Here is a 17158-nt window from a genome sequence, read left to right as displayed (position 1 = left end):
CAGCCTCCCGAGTAGCTGGGATTGCAGGCGTATGCCACCATGGTCAGCTAATTTTTGTATTTTTAGTAGAGACGGGGTTTCACCATGTTGGTCACGCTGGTCTCGAACTCCTGACCTCGGATGATCTGCCTGTCTTTGCCTCCCAAAGTGCTGGGATTACAGGCGTGCGCCACCGTTCCCAGCCTTGAATGTACATTTTAAATATACCACGAGTCCACCACTAAGGCTCAGAAAATATAAGTGGCCCTCTCGGGTCTCTATACCTCCGCGAGCAAAAATGTCTTCCTTTCTTCTATTTTATCCGCATAACAGCGAAAGAACCAAAGAGAACCCGAAGGCGGTGGGAACTGAGCGCAGTCTCACCCTGCCCCTCGGGAACCGCTTCTCAGCAGTGGCAGCCAAATTCTGACGACGCTTAGCAACCGTTACCTTGACAACGCAATCCTATCACGCACCACGGAGTGTGGCGCCCCTCTGCATCCCAGAAGGCACCGCGCTGTCTCTAAGCCTTCCGCCCCTCTCCGTCCCAACATGCAACGAGGCTCATCGTCATCAGGGTGATTACAGAAAAGCCTGTATATCCACGTTTGTTTTAACACTTAAAGTGTTTGTAACCATTGTGAGCGGGAAAGGTCTGGAAAGAGTGGTCTCAGTGATTTTTTTCAGACTATAGTTTTAAATCTCTAGGAGGAAATCCCCATCTTTCCCTGGACTTTTACAGGCATCTCATTGGGCAGCCCGCGCAAACCGACAGCGTGGGGTGGGGAGGGTCCTCGGGGTCCTTGGCAGGGCACGTGCGGGAGGAAGTGGAGCTGTCTGTGCGCGCGGCCCTAGTCGGCTCCTCAACGTGGAGCGATGGGAGGCCTCGAGAAGAAGAAGGTGATTGGGAAAGACGGTGGGGATTCCCGAGGGGTGGGATGCGGGGGCGGCAGAGCATGGGGTCGACTCTTTTCCTGGGCTCCGTCTCTCGTGGAGACTGGAAAGACGGGATCAACGCGACCGTAGTCAGCTGCGAGAAGGGGTTCGAGAACGGACAAGGATGGCAGTACTCGTTTAGTGAAATGCGAGTACGAACTCCAGAGTTCTTTCTGTGGAGAGGGCTGTGAAAGAGAGTTGAACTTACCAAGCGTAGCTGCATTCCAAAAGCAGGCCGAGCCGTGGGACCACTATTTACCGAAAGGGTGATAAACATTACGTAGAGTTCACCGTTACTGCACCGTTACATTAGTTGGTTAGTGTTGTCTTGGAAGTTCTCTTCGAGGCATGACATTTCGGCTGAAATGGGAAAGATCAGAACGTCTTGGATGGGTTCTGGGGCATGGGAGTGCTTAGCGAGCAGGCCTGACAAGGGAAACCAAGTGCCAAGATCAGTAGGCAGGGAAGGCTTGCTGTGTTTAAGGAGTTGAAAGGACATCAGGATGACTCGGATGTAAACCAAGAAAAGAATGGCATCTGATAAGATTGGGGTTGGACACGTACTGTATCATGCAAGGCCTGTAAGCTTGGATTTTATTCTAAGTGGAGTAGGAATAGTGTAGAGCTTGGATTTTATTCTACGTGCAGTAGGAAACAAAGGAGGAGTAACACGATTAGAGTTTTTCAGGGAGTTCTTGTGCTTGTATGGAGAATCGGCCCAGTGACATGAAAAGACTGGGAAGGGAATGGGAATGAGGAATATATAGTTGGCTTAAGTGTTTCTTTCAGAGTGAAAGTTTCTATTGCCAGTGTTTTTAACCCAACACACTACATTGAGTATCCAGTGCTAGCCATCGGAACTGCAAAGATACAGGATGGAAAACCTGCCCTTGAGTTGCAGATGTAGATAGGTAACAAAATCGTTATAGTTTTTAAAAGCTGGGTTTCAAAGCCAGAATCAACAAAGATTGTCTTGTGTGTAGTAGGATATTTGGCAACGTCCCTGATCCTTTACCTACTGGATGCCAGTAGCACCCAGCAACCAAAAATGTCTCCAAACATTGCTGAACTCTCCTCCCCGCAGCACATACCCAGGGAGTACCCCATTGAGAACTATTTATTCGCTTAACATTTATAAGGATAAGCATGGTGACAGAGATAAGTGTGGCATAAGGTAATGGAAAACGCTATGAATGAAAACTCAACTTCTTAAGGCAGTCTGAAACTCATCTTTATATCTCCAGGACTTAGCATGGGCCTAATACCCAATAGACAATTAATGTCTAAAGGAAAGAATGAATGAAGGGTATGTTTCATGACTGTGATGTTATTAGTAAACGTACCTGTGGGAGACTAACGGGTTTGTCTCTTTAGAGCTGAACCTAGCCAAAGAAGCCCCTGCTGTCTTAGTCCAAAGGAAGATCTTGTTTGGAAAGGACATGCTTGTTAGCTTGCAGGGTATTTGTTACAGTGCACTGATTGTCTCTATCGAGGGATACAGAAGTGTGAGGGATACAGAAATGTGGGTGTGAGGCAGCATCTTAGCACCACAGGCATCCAGATGGTTACACAAGACAATATGCTTCTTAGGGGCAGGTAGAGACCAGGCTTTTTTGTCTTTATTGCCTTCATAGCATCTAGCTTAGTGCTTTGACCATAATAGAGGACCTGTTATTGTCTGTTGAATGAATGAATGTGGAAGGGGAGAAGCTGTGTGGCTTAGAGCATGCTTTTTCAGCCAGGGTAATACCACCCTCAAGGGAACAAAATTGGTTGAGGGGCAGTATCTTAGCTATTACAATGGTTGTGGCTCCCCAAGGACCACATTACATAAACAGACCTGCAGTATATCTCTGGTATTAGCATTTTATGGGGCATAGGGAAGAAAGGGTGATGGGTGATGGGTGAGGGAGAAAGGGGGTGTCTAATAAGTCACCTGGTAGTGGTGAAGAGGTTATAATGAGGAAGAAAAGGAGGGGAAAAGATTAGGAACACTGGCTTAGCTATTAGGCATTCAGGTACTGGACTCAGACCTGAGTTTGAATCCCAGCCCCAACTCTTAAAAAGCTGTGTGCTTTTTAAGAGTTGCCCGGGTTATTTTACGAGCCCATTTTCTCCTGTGTGAAATGGAGGTTCTGACAGCACCTACATCACAGGGTTATGGGAATTAAATGAAATGTGTGAAAATTACTAATTGTAATGGCCAACATTTAGAGCTAGTGCTAAGCACTTGGCACAGCATTCTATCTGTAGCAGCCTCGCAGCCCTCAGCATCATGCAGATGTATGTGTTCCCTGTGCTGACAGCCGCAAGGATGATACAGGAGAGCGCATCCAGGCAGGTTGGCTCCTTCCCTGCAGTGTTTCCTCTCCTAGAGTCATCTCAGCCACTTATCCACAGTGATAGTTGCCTCTGGAACTAGGCATGCCCAGAGTTTGATGTCAGTCACTACAATCATTGCTAATGGAGAATTGTTTTTCTCCTCTCCCAGTATGAACGAGGCTCAGCCACCAACTACATCACCCGGAACAAAGCCCGGAAGAAGCTCCAGTTGAGCTTGGCTGACTTTAGGTGAATATAGAGGGACCGTGGGAAGCCCGGGCGGTGAATTGCACATTGAAAACTCAGCTGCCTCCCTGTCTTACCTGAGTTGCCATACCCATTCTGGGATTCTGGTATTCCTTCTCTTTCTCACCTGCCCTTGCTTTAGTGAGTTGTGTTTGCTAGTGTGGTCCAAGGGAAAATGGAGGAGACCTGAACTGGATCGTCAGGATGGGCTAACTGGGCTGGGCTGGGTCCCTGCCATCCATCCCCTCCCATCTGGCAGAAGAGACCCCTGATCCTGCAACTACAGGTTTTCATTCCTCATAGAATCAAAATCAGAGTTCACTGTGGCCTTTGGGCCCTGCCCTCTAGCGGTCCCTGGCCTCTGTGGCTCACCTGGCCCACTTTTTTTTTTTTTTTTTTTTTTTTTCCCCCAGAGACAGAGACTCACTCTGTTGGCCAGCCTGGAGTGCACTGGCGTGATCTCAGCTCACTGCAACCTCCACCTCCCAGGTTCAAGCGATTCTCCTGCCTCAGCCTCCTGAGTAGCTAGGATTACAGGCGCCGGTGACCATGCCTGGCCAATGTTTGTATTTTTTTTTAGTAGAGACGGTTTCACCATGTTGGCCAGGCTGGTCTCCAATTCATGACCTCAGGTGATCCGCCTGCCTCAGCCTTCCAAAGTGCTGGGATTATAGATGTGAGCCATCACACCTGGCCACCTGGTCCACTTTTATTCCTCCAAACACACCAGCTCTTTCCAGCCTTCTGGACTTTGTTTGTTTTGTTAGGATGCTTCTCTCCTTTTTATGGCTGAAATGTTGATATCTCAAGGCCTTTCTCAACTCCCCTAGAGACTCTCAAGTCTCCGTTTTTGTTTTATGATTGTGATTGTCAGACTCATGTACTAGGATGTGAGGTCTCTAAGGGCAGAGACCCCATGTTCCCCATTTACTGTTGTTTTCCAGGCCCAGCTGTGGCCAATGCTCCCCACCTTTACCCACATAACTGACATAACAGATGGCCTCTGTCTTTCAGGCGGCTGTGCATTCTGAAGGGCATTTATCCCCATGAACCCAAACACAAGAAGAAGGTTAACAAGGGTTCTACAGCAGCCCGAACGTTCTACCTTATCAAAGACATCAGGTTTCTCCTCCATGAGCCCATCGTCAGCAAGTTCCGGGAGTACAAGGTGAGGTCTGGGTTCTAGGGTCTGTCAGGTTCTCATTGCAGCTCTGTGACCCACTAACTAACTGTGACCTTGGGCAGATTGCCTACCCTCTCTGAGTAAGCCTATACAGAGGGCAGGGTGAGCCTCAACAGAAGTACTTGGAGGGAAGAGGTCGGTTAGTTTGGAGGATCTGGCCCCAAAACAGGCCTCCGTTGCATTTTTCTGGGTGTCTCAGTGTCACACACAGACCCACAGCTTGTTTCATGCCGATATAGTCTGGTGTTGGGAACGGAGGCCAGCCTTTCTCATCCTGTAAGTGGCAGGTCACTTGGCTTCTGTTCTCAGTTGAAAAATGGAGCTGTTTTGCTGTGCCATCCTCCCATGTAAACGTGTGGAGTTGGGACATCTGTGCATTGTCAAAAAGGGTGCCTGGTCTAGCTCTGCTGGTTAACACACCAGGCTTGGTGTTCCTTGGAGTTGGCTCTTTTGCACATCCTGGGCAGAGGGGTCAGTGACACAGGCACATAGCCATGGCCAGCTTCAGGAGGCATGAGAGTCCTTCTGTGCTGCGTTTCCATCTTCCGTGGAAGAAGTTGTCCAGGAGCCCTGAGCCTCAGCATTGAGGTGTTTTCTTTCTTTCTTCCAGGTGTTCGTCCGGAAGCTCCGGAAGGCTTATGGGAAGAGCGAGTGGAACACCGTAGAGCGTTTAAAGGACAATAAGCCCAACTACAAACTTGACCACATCATCAAGGAACGGTGAGCCGGGCTTTCCTCAGGACACTGCTGTTTCCTCATTTACTGCTGGTCTCTGCCCTAGCACCAGGGATACAGTAGGGAACAAGACCAAGACCCTGCTCAAAGAGCTTGCAACTTTTTCAAGGACACAGACCAAACACCAAGCTAGCAAATTACTATCATGATTACGAGGTTTGTAGTTACAGGCTTGTCAGAGGGGTCTCTGAAGGGAGATGTTTGAGCCAGCCCGCGGAAGCACAATCCAAGCAGAGGCTGTGGCAAGTGCAAAGGCTCCGTGGAGGCACGGCGGGTACCTGGTGAGACCTGGGAAGCATGGCTAGACACCTCTGGTCTGAACTGTTCCTTGCCCAGCCTTCTCAGACTCAGTTCACTGCAACCTCCACCTCCCAGGTTCAAACAATTCTCCTGCCTCAGCCTCCTGAGTAGTTGGGATTACAGGCACCACCACCACGCCTGGCTAATTTTTGTATTTTTAGTAGAGACTGGGTTTCACCATGTTGGCCAGGCTGACCTCACATGATCTACCCACCTCGGCCTCTCAAAGTGCTGGGATTACAGGTGTGAGTCACCGCACTCAGCCTACATCAGCAATTCTTAATCAGGGGTGATCTTGCTTTTCCAGTGCCCATTTGGCAATGTCTGGAGACTCTTTTGGTTCTCACGACTTGGATGGACGTGCTATTGGTGTTGAGTGGAGAGAGGCCAGTGATGCTGCCAAATACGCTATAGTAGTCCCCACAACATAGAATAGTCTGACCCGAAATGTCAGTAGTGGTAAAGTTCAGAACCCCTGGGCTGGTAAATGTCTGTCATCTTTGGAGGCTGATTGCCCAGGAACACTGAGCTCTAGGATGGCTCGGGTTGGCTTCATCCAACCTGGCTGTGGGCTGTCACAGGAAGTGCCCTGGTCTAGGAGCTAGACAGCTGGTGTTCGCATCCCAGCTGTGTGGCACATGAGCTGGGTGGCCAGAGGGTATTTCCTACCCCGAGCAGGTCCCCATCTCCGTAAGAGATGATAGTAGTTCCTGTCCTGCCTGTGGCACACAGTGTTAGGTGAAATAAATGAACAAAAGCCACACACGAAAAGCAAGTGCCTGACTCATACACACACCAAGTGTGGTGACTCATACTACACCATCCCCAGCTCCTTAGCTAGAGCCAGAGCTTAAGAAAGAAAAGCAGTTGGCCGAGAAATGCTGGTGCTGTTTCTACAGAAAGCCTGGGTTCTTGGTTTTGTCTGTGAGGTGGAGAGTCAGGAAACTATAAGGCACCAGAGGGGGCCAATTGAGGCTGCTACCTCTGCACCAAGAAACCAGACAGCTGCCCTGCTGCCTCATCAGAGGTCTCTGCAGGCCTTTCTTCCATCTTGGCATGGGTTTGAAGACCTGGCAGACTTCTGACTTGTAGCAGTGAGTGATGCCATCTGGGGCTGGAAGGACCTTGGCAATGTTTGGTCTCGTGGATTTTGGAGTCTTTTGAAATAGCAGAACCCATTCTTTTTTTTTTTTTTTTTTACCCCTGCCCCCACTCCCCCCAACCCCTGACCAGAACCCATTCTTCGAAAGGAAGCTGCTTCTCCTTGAAGACTGGGCATTTGGAAAAAAGAAAATAGAAAAAGTAACAAAAATGATTTTTGAAAAGGTAGCTTCCTGGAAGGCAGTTTGGATGCCAGCGTCTCTGGCAGCTGCTCTGGCTGCGGGAGAGAGGCTTGAAGCTCTGTCTGTCCACTTGGGCTCAAGGCGTTTCTAGGGAGCTGCAAGAGCCCAGTTGTAAATGAAGAGTCTGGGTCACAGCTCAGACCGGAACTGGAATCCAGGTGTCGTTACTTGGGGTTCCGTGTCTTCTCTGTGACCCATGCCTCTGTCCCTCAACAGGGCAGCAACACAGTGCCCAGGGTGGCTCATCCTTGTTGGCTTCGTCATTTACCAGAGGATTCCCCGAAACACATTCTGCTCTGGCTCTTCCTGGACCCAATTCCCTGGGTCTCATTGGTTCTGCCAACTAGACATGTCCAAGGGATGAGAGGCATGGAAGACATAACCTACGCTGGCAACCTGTGGCCAGGCCCAGACATAAGTGCTGCTGAGGGGAAGCAGCCCCTACCCCTCTCCCTGCTCCACCAGGGCAGCTTCGGTTTCCCATTTTCCATTTTGGACCTCCCTATAGAGTGTCTGTGCACTAAAGGTTCCACCTTCAAAGAGAGTCATAGAGCCCCTGACTCTGTCTACCTTCATGCACCACAAAATCCATACATGGGTCAAGGCTGGGTCTTTGGTGAGCGGTGGGTGTCGAGGACCCCCATCGGGACTTCTCTGGTCCTCAGAGCCTAGTGGGCGCATCCTGGTTAAGTGGTTCCTCCTGGGGGCTGTGGTCAGCTGTGGGGAAGCTGCTCGTGCCAGGTCAGGAGGTGGCAGTGGTGAGGCCTGGCTTGAGGAATGGGGCATCTGGGGTGGGATAAGGAGATCAGGGTCCCCCTTGGCACCCAGGCTGAAGAGGCCCCATGTGTTGCCTCACTGGCCACGCAGGTACCCCACGTTCATCGATGCCCTGCGGGACCTGGATGATGCCCTCTCCATGTGCTTCCTCTTTTCTACCTTCCCACGGACTGGCAAGTGCCACGTGCAGACCATTCAGCTGTGCCGCCGGCTCACTGTGGAGTTCATGCACTACATTATCGCCGCCCGTGCCCTGCGCAAGGTGAGCCTGGGACCGCCCGGCGGGCACCCCACCCCACCCCCTCTCCTGCCACCCCATGGTCTTCACCCAGATGTCTCCTCCTCTCCCCCAGGTCTTCCTGTCCATCAAAGGCATTTACTACCAGGCCGAGGTACTGGGGCAGCCCATCGTGTGGATCACTCCCTATGCCTTCTCCCATGACGTGAGTGTGCCTGTCGGGAGGGGACGGGTTTGTGCTGCCTACTAGACAGATACGGATGTGGAGGAATGGGGATTTTGCTGTCCATGGAGTCTAGCAAGTGCTGGGTTCCCAACTGTTGACGAGGGGTGAGGCGGGGCAGAACAAGGCGGAGAATGTGCCACACGGCATCCTCATTAAGAGCGGGAGCCTAAGCCAGCCCCGTGGCAGCACCTGCCAGCTGCGTGCCCTGGGACGTGTTCCTTTCACCTCTCTGTGCCTCAGTTAACAGTGTCTACACCCTTAACAGTGCTTGGTGCTTGGCCTTTTAGGGCCGAATGAACAGTGAGAACAGCTACCAGGGCCATACCCAGCCTGCATGCCCAGCACCATGTGGTGCCACCACGGGGACAGTGGTAGAGCCCTGTCCTAGAACCTACTGGGGTCCTCGTCCCTGCTTTGCTGCCGATAGCTGCCAGACCTTGGCCAAGTGGCCTTGCCTCCCTTCTCTGCTTCCACCTTCTTGCCTGTCTGCCCCACAGGACTCGAGAACTGGGAGAGAAGGGGAACGGTGAGCACAGGAGAAACACTTAGCATGCAGCACTGTTTCCTATATATATAGTTTTCTTTTTCTTTTAAAATAGAGATAGGATCTCACTATATTACCCAGACTGGTCTGGAACTCCTGAGCTCAAGCAGTCCTCCAATCTCAGCCTCCTAAAGTGCTAGGATTATAGGCGTGAGCCACAGAGCCCAGCCTTTTTCTTTATCTGTTTGAAATTCTGGGAATTGTTGGCAGGGATCCACTGAGAGAAACCCTGGTTTTGCCCCTTCATGGAGCTTCTAGTGCCCCCCAGGTGGGCCAGGCTCTCCTGCCTCCCTGTGCTGGTGGCCTGCGTTTAGCCCACCTTGCTTGATCATTGAGTGGGAACTGGCGCCTTCAGTGGAGAGTAGCCGCTGCCGGTCCAGTTAGCACAGTGGCTCTGCTGCCCAGATTATCAGGGGCCCCAGGGGGAGCTGGGGCTCTAGGTGCCCTGGGCTGTTACTTACGATCCTTTGTGGGTGGGGTTGCAAGGGCTGGAACCTACCCTGACTGGCTGTCTGGTGGTGAGGCTGTGGCCTGTTTGCGAGTGAGAGGCGGGCTTGGCCCTCAGCAGTCCCTGTTCCCACTCCCCCTGGGGCATGAGTGAGTGGCCCTTCTTCCCCTCCCCAGCCCTCCTCTTCTCCTCCTTCCTTTCTGCCTTCCTCTTGGTCCTTCCTTCTCTCTGATGTCCTGCCCCCATGCTGCTCAGACTGGTCTTTGTGTGTCCTCCCTGGTGGTGAATAGGGCCCTGTGGTGGGCCGGCCTCCACACAGCTGGCCCTGGGGGAAGGGAGCCAACCACCCATTCCCCTTTCCTCCCCGGCCAGTTCACTGCCGTTGCTTCCTCTCAGCGGATGGGGAGGACTGGCACTAGGTCGTAGCGGAGCCCAGTTGTGCCCCTCCTGTGAGCAGCCAGGGTTGGGTTCATAGCTGTGGAACTCAGGCTGGTTGTAGGGGTGGGGTCTCCCTGCTCAGTGCTGGGCTGTGGGAAATGGGGTTGGTCCCCAGATGTGCCTGTCAGGGGCCCTCACAGATTCTCATGGAAGGGTGGAGGTGTGAGTAGGGGGACAGGCAGGGCTTCTCTTGGCCATATGTGCTCTCACAGCACAGGTCACTGTCTGGCAGCAGAATAGCAGAACAGCTGAGAGTCATGGGCACACCCGGCACCCATGGTGATTACTACTGATTTTCACGTTGCTCGGAACATCCTGCCGCATCCTGGGGGCCAGTTAGGCTGGCTCGGCCTCCATGGTTTTAGGGGGCAGAACCGCTCAAGAGTTTTGGTGATTCTGTCTGGGCCTCAGTTCTTTGCCCTGTTTTGCCCTATTAACTGCTCCAGGGCAAAGATGAGCCTTCTGTGTCCCCTGCTGCTGGGATGACAGCTCTGTGCCTCTGCCCTGAGCAGTAAGTAGTTTGTCTGCTGGCCATTTCCCAAGAGCTCCCTGGGGGCTGAGCCAGGCCAGCTGCCAGCCTACCCCGGCCCCTCGGGTCATGCCTCTGGACCTGGCTTGGGCCCAAGGAGGGGGTCATTCAATTCTGAGTGTCCATCCCGAGGTTCAGAGGTGGGACTCAGTGAGCGGCCTGAGCCCCATGCGTCCCCCGCCCCCGCTGGGCCTGGCCTTCCCAAGGCACCTTAGTCAGCCAAGGTTTTGCCAGCCCCTCTGGGCTAGGGACAGTGCTGGGAGCACTGCCCTCTGGTGCTCACACGCTAGCCCAGCAGCAGACATGCAGCAAAGATTGTAGGCTAGGTGATGCAGAAGGCAGGAGCTCCAGCCAGGTCGGAAAGTGGTCTCTTCGAGTCTGAGCTAGACCTGAAGGAAGTGGGAGAGCCATCGCAGGGCGGGCGGGGGGGCGGTGCAGCCAGTCTTGGGAGCAGTGGAGACCAGGGTCCCTTTTCTCACTCTTTTATGGGGGTCTGACACTGACTTCCAGGATGCGTCTAACCCTTGGGACCCCTATCCAGAGCCTCACTTGTGGCTGGGAACACTTGTGGCCGGAACGCCCCCGGTGGGAAGATCCATGCCACCCCTTCCCTTGGGCAGCGCCTTAAGGGCAGGGCCTTCTTGAGGAGCTTGGGGTCCTCGGGTAGGTCAGATGCCCTCCACTCTGTGGGTTGTCTGTCCCTCCTTTGCCCCCATCCCTGCACCCACACTGCTCATGCATCTCTTGTGTTCCCCAGCACCCGACAGACGTGGACTACAGGGTCATGGCCACCTTCACTGAGTTCTACACCACGCTGCTGGGATTTGTCAACTTCCGCCTTTACCAGTTGCTCAACCTCCACTACCCCCCGAAGGTAGGACCCCAGCCCATTGCCTTCTGCTCGCGGTGCAGGGGCCACAGCCCTTCTCTGTCCACACAGAGGCGAGGGGCTGTGGCTGTCCTCTGCCTCCTGACCTTCCCCTTGCCTACTAGCTCGAGAGTCAGGCCCAAGCAGAGGCAAAGGCCAGTGAGGGCACCTACGCGTTGGACTCTGAGAGCTCTATGGAGGTGAGAGGCTCCAGGAGCATCACCCGGCATCTCCCAAGGGAGTGGTCTCTGTCCCCAACACCTCTGGGGGTCTGGTTCAGGGTGGGGGTGGTTATGGCTAGGTGGGTGGTCTCAGCCTGCCCTTGGAACCCACACCGGCTGATGCCCAGGACTGTCACTGCTGCCCCTCCCCACCCTGGCTATATGCCCGCAGGAGGTCCCCCACTGCAAGCAGCCCCCTTCTCTCCTGTAGAAACTGGCGGCCCTCAGTGCCAGCCTGGCCCGCGTGGTGGTGCCTGCCACAGAGGAGGAGGCCGAGGTGGATGAGTTTCCCACTGATGGGGTGAGCACTGCATTGCCTTCTGGCAGGAGGGCTGGGAGGGGTCGTGTGGGGGGTTTCCCAGCTTAGGGACATTTGCATCCTATAATTAGGTGTTATCTGATGGTCAAAGCAACTGAGCAGAAGAATGGGCTGAATTGTCATGAGAGTTTACATAGGAGGCAACAGAGCTCAGGAGTGAGGCCTTGGAGTTTCCTCTGAAGGCAGGATCCAGGATCTAGAAGGAAGCCAGAGTGGGTGTTAACTCCAGCCCTGGCCCTCCAGTGGGGGTGGGCAGCCCTGGTGGTGCGAGGCCTGGCCCCTTTCTCAACAGGAGATGTCAGCGCAGGAGGAAGACCGCAGGAAGGAGCTGGAGGCGCAGGAGAAGCACAAGAAGCTTTTTGAGGGCCTGAAGTTCTTCCTGAACCGAGAGGTGCCCCGTGAGGCCCTGGCCTTCATCATCAGGTAGGGAGGCTCAAGGGCCCGCTGACAGCATTGGTTCGGCCATGCTCTGGTCTGGGTCCTGCCCTGGTGCCCATCGGTAACATTGGGATGGTGTCAGTTTCCACTTCTTATGAAATAGTGTGTGGAAAGTGCTCGGCACCACACTGAGCACATAAGAAGTGCTCAGCAGAGGGCGGGACTACCGTCATTTTATTAATAGCTTAGCACAGAAGGATGGGCAATGGGCAGATCTCTGCTGAGCCAGGATTGAAGGATCCTGGGGTGAGGAGGGGGTAATTGTGTCCTAAGAGGGTGAGTTTATGGGCTGGGTGGCCAGCAGGCCCCAGGGAGCCGAGTCCCAGGACAGGCAGCTCATGTCTGTGTACCCGTGTGGGCTCTCCCTGTCCCTGTAGGAGTTTTGGGGGGGAAGTGTCCTGGGACAAATCTTTGTGCATCGGGGCCACCTATGACGTCACAGACTCCCGCATCACCCACCAGATTGTTGACCGGCCTGGGCAGCAGACCTCAGTCATTGGCAGGTAGGCCCCCAAGGGTCCTCGTCCGGATTTCTGGGTGTCCCGTCTCAAAGGCCCTGCAATGCAGCGGGACCCTGAGTTGCCCTCCGTGACTCGTTTTTGCCTGCCACTCTGCGCCAGGTGCTATGTGCAGCCACAGTGGGTGTTTGACTCGGTGAACGCCAGGCTCCTCCTCCCCGTGGCAGAGTACTTCGCTGGGGTGCAGCTGCCCCCACACCTTTCACCCTTCGTGACTGAGAAGGAAGGAGATTACATTCCACCTGAGAAGCTGAAGCTGCTGGCTCTGCAGCAGGGAGAGGACCCAGGTGAGCAGGATGGGACTGGGCTGGCCTTGACCCCTGGGCCCATGCTGGCAGTTTCCCTTAGCTTCCAAGGTGGAAAGCTCCAGGGAACAGGCAGTAGGAGCAGAAAGCCCTTTGAAGCCACCTGTGGAGTAAGGCTTAGGAGAAGGGACATCTGCCTCCTGGGGTCAGGTGTTATTTGACGTTCAGGATGACTGAGCAGAAGAAGGTGCTGCGTTGTCATCAGACTTTACATTGGAGGCGACAGAGCTCAGGACTGGGGGCCTTGGAATTTCCTCTGATGGCAGCTGGGCTGTGGGGAGGTGCCAGAGAGGGCCACAATTGGGACAGCCCTGAACTGCCCATGGCTAAAGACGGCAGGGTCAGAGAGGATGGGGCCTGGGCCTATTGTCACCCTGCCAGAGAGACAGTAGATTCCCAGGGCATTCAGAGGTCATTGGCTTTCTCTAGGAAACCTGAATGAGTCAGAAGAGGAGGAGGAAGAGGACGACGACAATGAAGGTGCTGGTGATGAAGGGGGAGAAAATGAGGAGGAGGAGGAGGAAGATGCAGAGGCTGGTTCAGAAAAGGAGGAAGAGGCCCGGCTGGCAGCCCTGGAGGAGCAGAGGATGGAGGGGAAGGTAGGCGTAGCCGCACTGTGGGGCTTGGCCTGGGAAGCAGCCTTGCTTGGTGCCTGCCCTGGCCTAGAAGGTCAGGAGCCAGAGGACTGTGGAGGTCGGGAGAACCTGCCCCCATGAGCACCCCTCCTTGTGTCCCCAGAAGCCCAGGGTGATGGCAGGCACCTTGAAGCTGGAGGATAAGCAGCGGCTGGCCCAGGAGGAGGAGAGTGAGGCCAAGCGCCTGGCCATTATGATGATGAAGAAGCGGGAGAAGTACCTGTACCAGAAGATCATGTTTGGCAAGAGGCGAAAAATCCGAGAGGTGAGTTCCTGCCGCCCACTTGAGACCCAGGTGTGGCCACCAGACCCAACTGCACAGGTGAACTTATGTGGCCTGGGGCCCTCCTCTAGGCAGACTGAGGCTCTCCTAGCCTTTTCCTGAGGTTGCCTGCCTGGCCCAGCCCAGCCTTTGGGGCCCCTGACCTGGGCCAGTGTAGGTGTCTTGGTACTGCCATCTCCGGCCTGGGCTTTCCTTAGGGCTTCCGTCCCACCCCGCATCCGGCTTCCTGAGTCTGCTGGGGTCTGCAAACAGAGCCTTCCTGGCGGACTCAGGGACTGGGGGCATGGCGGTGGGGGTGGGGGGGACTTTGTTAAACTTCTGTCTGTTTTGTATTTTCTTGTTCATGAAGCCATATATGCTAATTAAAAATACAAACGCATGCACCCCGGAACCCTGTGATTAGTGATGCAGAAGTGGCTCACAGCCCTGCCCTTGGAATAGAGCAGCCTGTAGTAACAGCCCCCAGGTTTCTCTTGTGCCCATAATGACCCGTGTTTGGGAGGTCATGCTATAGGTTGTTTTGAGGTATAATTTGTTTTTTGAGACAGACTCTTCCTCTGTCACCCAGGCTGGAGTGCAGTGGAATGATCTCTGCTCACTGCAACCTGTGTCTCACAGGTTCAAGCAATCCTCCTGCCTCAGCCTCCCGAGTAGCTGGGATTACGGGCGTGTGCCACCACACCTGGCTAATTTCTGTATTTTTAGTAGAGACAGGGTTTTACTGTCTTGGCCGGGCTGGTCTTGGACCCCTGACCTCAAGTGATCCGCCTGCCTTGGCCTCCTAAAGTGTTGGGATTAGAGGCATGAGCCACTGTACCCAGCCTGAGGTGTAATTTTCATTTAACCATAATATGGACTTCTCATCCAATACCTGGCCTGTCCCCTGTGATGGGATTAGATTGTTCTCCAGTTTCAGTCATTCTCAGAAAACATCCCTGAGCATGTTCCTGCCCGCCTCTGAATGATTCTACAGGCTAAATTCTTAGAAGCATAATTGCTGCAGTTTTGAAATAGTTATTGTCAAATGGGTCTGGTCATGGTGGCTCACGCCTGTAATCCCAGCACTTTGGGATACCAAGACAGGAGGATCACTTGAGGCTAGGAGTTCAAGACCAGCGTTGGCAACATATTGAGACCCTGTCTCTACCAAAAAAAAAAAAAAGGGCTATGCATGGTGGTGCACACCTGCAGTCAATCCCAGCTACCCCGGAGGCTGAAATGGGAGGATTGTTTGAGCCTAGTAGTTTGAGGCTGCAGTGAGCTATGATCGTGCCACTGCTCCAGGCTAAGCAACAGAGAAAGACCCTGTCCCTTTAAAAAAATTAAAAATATATTGTCAGATGACCCCGGAAAGAAGGTTCTTCCTGTTGTACCCCTTTCCACCAGCTCCTGGTGAAGGTTCCAGTGGCGTCCAGCTTTCCCAGGTGGTGTAGGGAAATGGGGCAGTTGCCAAGGCTCCTCCCAGCTCTGGGAGTTTAGGATTCTCTTATCTCGAGATCTGTGGGCCCATGGAATAATGTTGTTAAAGCAGGGCTAGGGCATATTTTCTCACCATGAAGTGGGTCAGGTAGATCTTTTTCCTGTGGGAATTTGTGACCTTTTCTGGAAGCTCTGCTTTTAAGGGATATAGCTTTGAGTTCTGTGCCCCCCACCCTCCCTTCTACACACACCTCAGCCTGATCTTCGCCTTCCCCCTCACAGGCCAACAAGCTGGCGGAGAAGCGGAAAGCCCACGATGAGGCGGTGAAGTCTGAGAAGAAGGCCAAGAAGGCAAGGCCAGAGTGAGTGCCTGTGGCCTCTCACAGGGCTGAGACCAGTCCCTAGCAGCTGGATGTGGCAGAGGCAGGCCAGAGGACCTAAGTGTGATGGACCAGAGTCGCTTCTCTTCTCCTCCTCCTTTCTCCAGCCAGCCCTGACCCCTCATGCTCTCTGGCTGGGCCAGTGGGCAGCCCTCGCCTCCCTTGGTTGGAGCTGTCCTGTTGGTGCCTGGGGAGAGAAGAGGCCTCTGTGCCCAGCCTGATTCTCTGCTCCCAGGAGCCAGTGACATGAGGTGCAGGGGCCCACCCAGCCCCCTGCCTACTGCCCCCATTCATCCTGGCTTTCCACAGCCCCCTCCCACACAGTTGGACCCATGATTCTCAGGGTGCTGTGATGGGGTGAGGGTGGGGGGAGCATTTGTTATTAAATGACTGGACTTTTGTGCCAATTGCATTCCGTGTCCATGAGCCTTCCTAGGGTTGGGGGAGGCCTACCTAGCACTCTATGCTGTGGGCTGGGCCAGCCCTGGGTATTTACCGAGACAGAGCTGGGCACCGCTCAGAGCCCTCTGGATGTCCAAGGACCCCTCCAGGTCCAGGGATGCCAAAAGGTAGGTGCAGAGGTTCTGGACCTGGGCTTCACAGCCTGTCTGACCTTGGTTCACATTCTAACCCAGGCACTTTCCCTCTGCACCTGCTTCCTCATGTGTCAGTTACCGGTAGAAATTCTGTTCTTTGAAAGGGATGTGTTGAGGGTTATGTGATAACTTTATAGTCTCAGACCTTATAGACTTGGTAATGTCAGGTGTGTAGCAAGTACTCGGTAAACACCAACTGATTGATATCACCTCCTGCTGGAATCGGCCCAGAAGGTAAAAGCCAGATCCGGAAGGATCTGTGGGTCTGCGGTGAGGTCCTGCCCTCAGCTTGCCTTGTGGGTGCGTTGGCAGAACCGCTGAGTACCTCCCAGCGTAGGATTCCGCAGCAGCTGCACTTACGGTCTGTGAGGCCTGCCTGACAGCTTCCCCGCTGACCTTGGCAGTGTCTCTGCTGACGCCCATTGGGATATGCCTTTGCCTGGAACCGCCAGTGCATCATGATGGAGCCAGGACCACAACCTGGGGCTCTCGGTGCTCACTCTGAGCCCCTCCCAGGACTCACCTCCCAGGGTGAATGCTGTTGAGGGTTGGGGCCAGGCTGAGGAAGTGTGGATTTGGAATGGCTCTACTTTCCCTGAATCCAGGCACCTGAGGGCCTTGCCCTCTGCCTCTCACTGTTTGCTGGCTGTGTGGGCAGAGAATGTTTTTGTGGCAGTGGATGTAGGTCCAACCTGTGCAGGGGGAAGGCAAGAGCTTGGGCAGGCTCTGTCCTGGGGAGCAGAAAACCTAGGGCTCCCCCTCTCAGCTGGGACTGGCTGTGGGTGGGAGAAGAGGGCTGTGTGCCATTCCCACTCTGTCGTGCACACGGCGATGGGAGGGAGCGAGGTTGCCTCCAGAGGCTGGAACAGAGGGTCAGGACCTCTGGAGCCAGAGCCTGCAGCCCCGGGAGACAACTCAGGCCTGTCTGGGGT

The 17158-nt window shown here is 54.1% G+C and overlaps 1 protein-coding gene across 2 annotated transcripts; it reads left to right on the top strand.

The window, feature by feature from the left end:
- Window positions 1-778: 778 nt before the first annotated feature.
- On the top strand, window positions 779-16042 carry PES1 (pescadillo ribosomal biogenesis factor 1). Of its 2 annotated transcripts, none has more exons than XM_032137949.2 (15): window positions 779-879; window positions 3407-3486; window positions 4498-4651; window positions 5277-5386; window positions 7912-8083; window positions 8175-8264; window positions 11002-11118; window positions 11238-11312; window positions 11545-11634; window positions 11945-12075; window positions 12468-12593; window positions 12711-12895; window positions 13343-13512; window positions 13652-13813; window positions 15533-16042. In XM_032137949.2, exons 1-15 carry the CDS (start codon window positions 856-858, stop codon window positions 15614-15616), a joined length of 1770 nt encoding a protein of 589 aa, XP_031993840.1. In that variant the 5' UTR covers window positions 779-855; the 3' UTR covers window positions 15617-16042. The 2 variants fall into 2 exon arrangements, with proteins under 2 accessions (XP_031993840.1, XP_031993841.1); XM_032137950.2 differs by having other exon boundaries at window positions 792-879; window positions 13655-13813; window positions 15533-16032.
- Window positions 16043-17158: the final 1116 nt, after the last annotated feature.

Source organism: Hylobates moloch, unplaced genomic scaffold (assembly GCF_009828535.3).
Source record: "Hylobates moloch isolate HMO894 unplaced genomic scaffold, HMol_V3 SCAFFOLD_19, whole genome shotgun sequence".
Lineage (NCBI taxonomy): Eukaryota > Metazoa > Chordata > Mammalia > Primates > Hylobatidae > Hylobates > Hylobates moloch.
The sequence above is the reverse complement of the archived record's forward strand: the minus strand, read 5'-3'. Positions and strand labels throughout refer to the sequence as shown.